General features: G+C 34.6%; 1 protein-coding gene across 1 annotated transcript; it reads left to right on the top strand.

Annotated features, from left to right (window-relative positions):
* The first annotated feature begins 2,852 nt into the window (after positions 1-2,852).
* On the top strand, positions 2,853-3,551 carry LOC113312697. Its single transcript, XM_026561434.1, has 3 exons — positions 2,853-2,864; positions 2,985-3,137; positions 3,186-3,551. Exons 1-3 carry the CDS (start codon positions 2,853-2,855, stop codon positions 3,549-3,551), a joined length of 531 nt encoding a protein of 176 aa, XP_026417219.1.
* Positions 3,552-6,640: the final 3,089 nt, after the last annotated feature.

The raw sequence follows: 6,640 nt of genomic DNA, 5'->3' as shown, positions 1-6,640 counted from the left end.
AACATAACAATCTAATCCTAATAAGCAGTGTAGATCATGATTAATCAAAAAGAAAAAAAAAAAGATGTCCTCAATCAAAACAGTAAACGACCAAAAGTCAAAGAAAACGCCATGGACTTCAATTAAACACGTCATGGTGTAAATCTAAAGTTTTAGTACATGGTATAAATCAAACATGCCATGGTTATCCATGGTGCTTAATGATCATAAAGAAGAAGAAAAAAACGGACAAGCATGGAAGACAATCACTATGTCCAAACAATCATCAAAATATAAACAATCATTACATTTGTAATCTATCTACCGTCAAAACATGCGCAATCAGACAAAATAGTATATACAGATTATAGATTACTAAGTTACTAACAGTCATATCATGTGCACTCAATTAAACTAATCATCAATGGATATACATAGCAGACAATTATACTGTGGATCGAAGGAGATTTAAGTAAAGACACAGATTTTGGAGTATCATACCTTCACGGACCTAATTTTCGTTCACACAAAATCCATCCCATACCTAACAAGAATCAAACGGACGGGAATCTTCTCTTTTCTCAGATGAGACACAGACGAATTCTCTTTCTCATCTTTTCTATTTTGTAATAGGATTACCACCGATTGATGAGAACAATATTCTCTTTCTCATCTTTTCCATTTTCGGATTACAACCGATTGTTGAGAACAAAATCTAGTAGATCCATAAATCCCTAATTGCAACTACCTAAGCTTCCATTTGTAGACTTGGGAGATACCATTTATAAGAACCCAAAAAAATAAAAAATAAAAATTTATTCTTTAGCGGCAAGGAAGAGCTCGTGCATGATAACGTTTTGCAGTGGAAATACGGAAGAAAGTAGAAAGGCAGAGTAGTTTCCATTCATCAGGATCATAGGGTTACATAGAACAATATTCTTTTATATACAAGTAGGAAGAAGACCCTAAACACTATATTGGGTCGCACATCCATGGGCTACAAGCCCTACAACAAAGGGTTGTTCTTTTTTAGGTTTAGACTTTAGTCGTCATCCCTTTGGCCGATCAGAGAAAAGAGAAGTTATTAGAAAAAAAATAGAAAAAATAAACAGGAGACTATTACTCTTAGAAAAAAGTGGTTGTGAACCATATATCGGTGATTCATTCTTTTATTTGACCTTCTCTGTGATTATTTGGCTAGCGTTTAAGATAGGCACAACACTAACTAAATCTTGTTTTAATTGGGTTAAAATTATTTAAATTCATATTTATTGGATTTAATGATTATGGTAACGTGTGATCGATAGTATGGATTTATTGATTGCATGATGATGTTGAATCTGTGCCATGTATGTAATTGTTTGATAAATTTCGGTCCTTGGGAATTGATGGTTGCTTCCCAAAAGACTTTCTTTTTGACGGGATACGAGATATCCGTGGGAGTTGAAGGTTGCCTCCCTAAACCAACATGGGGCTCATTAGGAGTTGATGATTGCATCCTATTTGATTTCTAAACCCATGGGCTCCCTGGGGCGAGCGGATTGATTGATTTTATTTTTTATGGATGTGGTGTTTCCATGTGTTTGCGGTGTTGTTAATCATGCTAGTTGTTTTTAAAAGGAATTTAAAAATGTTTTGTTGCTTCTTTTCCTACTGGGTGTCACAACTCACATTGTTTCATGACAAAAAAAAATCCAGATTTTATGGCACCACAAGGAACTAATGGCGGAAAAGCATAGAGATCGGTTTTGGTGCTTTAATTAGTAGTTTGCATAGGATTTGTGATTGGAAAAATTGTAATAAAATATCATTAAACTCTTTAGCTGATTTGTTAACTTTTTATTGATTATTAGTGCTTTGGATATTATTGGGTTAATGTATGACCAAAAAAACAATGCTACGTTAAGAAAATTATTTGATTAGACAATGAAAATTTCAGAGTTATGTTGGTTTGACTGTTAGTGATAATTATTTTATAATATGTTTTCGTGTCATTCGATTTTTAATGAATTTCAAACTCCTTCGGAATGTGTTGATAAAATATTCGGAATTTTCTAAGTACTATTTTTATTTTTGAAACAATTGTTTATCACTGTATTAAAACAAGAAATTTCCTGACAGATTCAACTATATTGAAGATTTCCTGTTTAAAAGTAATTCTATGACAAGTTTTAGGCTTTGGTGTCTTCTGTAAACTTCAAGATATTTGTTTTTCCTTTTTAAAATGATAAACCAAAGATGATTTTGAGTATTGAGTGATTTTATATGATTTTCGTAAAATGGACTATCTCTGTTTTCCTTTTCTGCAGTGCTGGTCAACTACACGTTTGACTGTGGTTAAAATGTCTTTAAATTAAACTACAAATTATAGAAAATTTATCACCGGAACTATACTCAGTTACGATTCATAGTGTATAATCATAATGATTTTTGGATTTTATTTGTGGTCAGTAACATTCTTGGAGTGAACTGATGTCTGTTTTTGTTTTATGTTTGTTCCACAAAAAGGCGACTCTTTTGGATTGAATCTGGAAAGTTTAACGGTGAAATTAATGTTACGCTAAACTAGAGTTTTCTAGGATTCTTATGGATTAAAAATCAGAACAAAGTAACGGTTAGATCTTCCTAAAAGAATTTTTATGTTTCCGCTGCGACATAATTTCTATATCGAACATAAATTAATTAAACCCAAATAAATTATTTAATGAGCTTGGGCTTAGTAGCTGGGCTTCGGCTGTGGTATCGAAGTAGCACTTCGGGGTTTTCGGGCATTGGATTCGGGCAGGATCCGGGCCAGAAAATCAGGGTGTTACAGTGTGGTATCAGAGCTAGTCTGATCCTTTGGGCAGGCTAGTTTTTGAATGAGTCAATGCATGTATATGCTTGTATGTAAATTGCTTGTAGTAATTGTTGATTTTGTTTTGCTAGAATGCGTAATAGGTTGTACTTATTTAGCATAGAGAAATTCTTTATGTGATACTTATGTTTTAATGTCCTTCATTCAGGACATGTCTCGTCGTAATAATGGTTCAACCGGCCCACAAGATGAGGGTTTAGGTGATGTTGTTCGTGCTTTGAATGTTGTTGCTCAAGCGATGCAGCAACAAGTGAATCTTAATCAGAATGCACCTCCTCCTCCACCACCACCTAATCAAAGGGTTTTGTTACTGAGAAGGTTTATTGAATAAAAGCCTGATTCCTTTAAGGGTAGTCCTGATCCACTAGTTGTTGAAGATAGGATAGATAAGATTGAGAAAATATTCACCCTATTAGACGTGAATGGTGAGGATAAGTTTAATCTTGCAGTTTATAAGCTTGGGGGTGAAGCCACTCGTTGGTGGGATATGACTCGTCGTTCTAGAAATGATGGCATGTTTACCTGGGTAGAATTTCGACTCGCTTTCCTAAATAAGTACTTTCCACAAACTGCGCGAAACCAACGCATGATCGAGTTTATGTTGTTGACCCAGAGAAATATGACAGTAGCGCAGTATCAAGCCAAGTTTGAAGAACTTTCTCATTTTGCTCCTCACTTGGTTGAGCATGAAGAGCTGAAGGCTTTTAAGTTTTAGGAGGGACTTAAGCCTTCAATTAAGAGTAGGTTGATTGTTTTGAAGATTACATCTTATACTGAGATAGTGGAGAGAGCGATGATCGCGGAGAGAGATCTTGAGGAAGCTGCGAGAATCCGTGAGCGTCATGCTGGCGATAGGAATGGGAACAGTAAGAATAAAAATCACTCGTATGAAAGGAAAGAGAACGGGGATGATGTCCAAAGAAATCTTCAACATGTTGTGTGTTTTGAGTGCAAGCAACCCGGTCACTCTAAGAGGAATTGCCCCCAACTTGCTGCTCAGTGGGATCAACAACCTTCTGTGGTACAACGTCAGAATCGAGGTAACCTCTAAATTTCGTGACGAAATTTCTTAAAGGAGGGAAGGGTTGTAAGGCCCGTCCCGATTTTTTAAGGGTATTTGTGTCATTTTACTCTCGAGGGTAAAATAATCTTTTTCTTTTTGCTTTATAAGGTATTTTGGTGAATTTTCATGCTTTATGATGGTTGCTATAAATGTTTAGGGTTGGTGTTGTAATTAATCAGGTTAGTTCCTTAGAAGTTTACACCGGTTTTGGTATATTAGCGTTTTAGCAATCATAGGCAGGTACCTTCTATAGGCTTTTACCGTTTCATATTTTTTTTGTGGCAAATAAACGAGTAAAAGAAAAATATAAATAGGGCGGAAGAATTTAGTCAAGGTTCTATATAGAATTGTAAACAAAGACATTAGTAATAAAATTGAAGGAAGTTGACGCTTGGCTAGTCTTCATTGGATGTTAAATTGTTGATTAGGAGGCAATATTAGTTCGGTATGATAGAATATATGAACTTAGCAAAGGAAACAGGGTCTCTTCAGAAATGCATGCAAATGCAAAATGTATATATAGAATTTTTTTTTGTCAAAGTTTTGGTCTTGTGTCGACACATGTAGCCTTTATTAGGATGATAATTTGATAAGATTAAGGATTTGCCAAATAAGGCAAATGTGTGTTGACATTTTTGGTCTTGTTTCCCCTTTTATATAAGGTTTTACTGATTTCCCATCCCACTATTCAAACTATATTTTTTCTAACTCTTTTTAGATTGGGTAAACAAAACTCACTCTATTATTCTCCGTAGTTAATCTAAACTTTATCATTGCCACCAAATTGACTGGAAATTAATTCTCAAAGCACTATCTAAACTAGGTCAGAAGATGAATTCCAAACTTTCATCATGGTTAATTTAAACTTTCATCCAAACCTACTTTTATTCCAAACATAATATGATATGATGGACAGTTTAAATTAAATCAATACATTATACAATTGTGGAATCCGAGGATAATTGAGTACGAATGTAAATCTAATTGAAACAACAAACGTACAAGGTGGATTACTACTTTCAGTCTTCAGCTTGTGAATTTCTTCAAGTAAAAAACCTTGTTGCTTGACCAGAATTTCTTGCAGGCGAGAAATTTTCGTGAAGGATTCTGCAAGAGCATGTAATTCTGTCTTTGATTGAACACAAAAGTGTGTCAATGCTTCAGTACTCTGATCTTTCCTCAGCGTATTCTCTTTTTCCTTCTTGCTAAGCCAATCTCCCTTTTTGATTTTACTCCTTAATATCAAGAGAAGATCCAGACTTAATCTTAAGTTGATCTTTCTGATCTAGCATCTTCCCAAGAGAAGATGTTGGATCCGGACTCATGGTTCGGACAAGGAATGACCAAAAAAGGAGAAGGATATTTTTATAATTTTCATACTTCCGAAAATATAATATTCCTAAAAATACGAATATATCAAATATTTTCAAATACTAGATTTTATTCCCATAATCTACACATAAGTGCATTGATTCTTCTTCTTCCTCACTCAAAATTCGGCACACATGGTGAGGAAAGAATTTTAATATCGATCAGGTGGTATTAGTATGAGATTTTCTCTCATTATGTAAATTTGAACAAACAGAGTGTCCTTGATCTAGCATCGTATGAGAAATTCTCCTCTTGTTACCTCGAACTAGCGAAGTATCTTGAGATTGACTTGGGTTGCCTATGCAACTTTTAGCAATTTTGTTTTTGAGACAGTTTTTGCATCTTGTATTACTTTTCCCTTTTCCATTAGATGATTTAATAACATCGAAAGACATGTCCATTTTTAAAATGGGTAAATCACTAATGGAGGAGGAAGAAATAAGATTGACAACTAATGTAATATTAGTTGTTTCCTCTTCTTCAGAATCATATGAATCAGAGCTCTCATCTAGAGTTACATCCAGAGCCTTGCTTCCAGTGTATTTCTTAAGATTGGGACAGTCTTTAGCAATATGACCAAGCCCTTTACACTTAAAGCACTGCGGCTGATATTCATTAACTTCTTCATGATCCTTTTTGACAGGAACTCGATCATGTGAGCGAGAAGATCGATGAGTATCCTTAATGAATCTCTTATTTCGCCTTTTTAAGAGATCTCGAAACTGTCTAGTAATCAATGATAACGATTGTTCAATTTCATCATTAGAATTTTCTGCAATATGTTCATCTGAATCATCCATCTGTCTATTCCTTTCCATTGGAGCTTTCGGAATTTTTGCAGCTTTAAAAGCGATTCCTTTACTTTGAATAGACTGTGATTCATAATCAAAGATCTTTAACTTTCCAACATGTATGCTTCGTGAGAGAGTTGAGAGATCATTTGCTTCTATGATTGCATGCTTCTTAGAATCGTATCTTGGTGGCAACGATCTGAGAATTTTGCACACTATATCCTTTTCAGAGATAGTCTTTTCAAGAGAGAAAGACGCATTAATTATATCAGAGAGTTTAATGAAACTCTTCAAAAGTGTCATTGTCATCCATTCGAAGGTTTTCCCAATCGGACGTAAGAGTTTGAAGTTTAGCTTCTTTCTCTGAAGTGTTTCCTTCGAATACGATCTGAAGATTATCCCAAGCTTCTTTCGAAGTTTTCCATGTTGATACATGATGTTGTAGATCACGACTTACAACATGTATTATAGCATTCAAACTATCTGAATTCTGCTTTGCAAGAGCCTTTTCTTCGTTTGAAAAATCTACTAAGCGTTTAAACGCAGTTTCTGAATTTTCTATCTTTGGACGAATATAAC

Source organism: Papaver somniferum, chromosome 9 (genome assembly GCF_003573695.1).
Source record: "Papaver somniferum cultivar HN1 chromosome 9, ASM357369v1, whole genome shotgun sequence".
In the NCBI taxonomy this organism is placed as follows: domain Eukaryota; kingdom Viridiplantae; phylum Streptophyta; class Magnoliopsida; order Ranunculales; family Papaveraceae; genus Papaver; species Papaver somniferum.
This window is presented reverse-complemented; position numbering and strand designations above follow the sequence as displayed.

Coding starts and splice junctions, on each gene's coding strand:
- LOC113312697 (XM_026561434.1), top strand. Junction 3,138..3,185: donor CACCACCACCTAATCAAAGG/GTTTTGTTACTG, acceptor GATTCCTTTAAG/GGTAGTCCTGATCCACTAGT.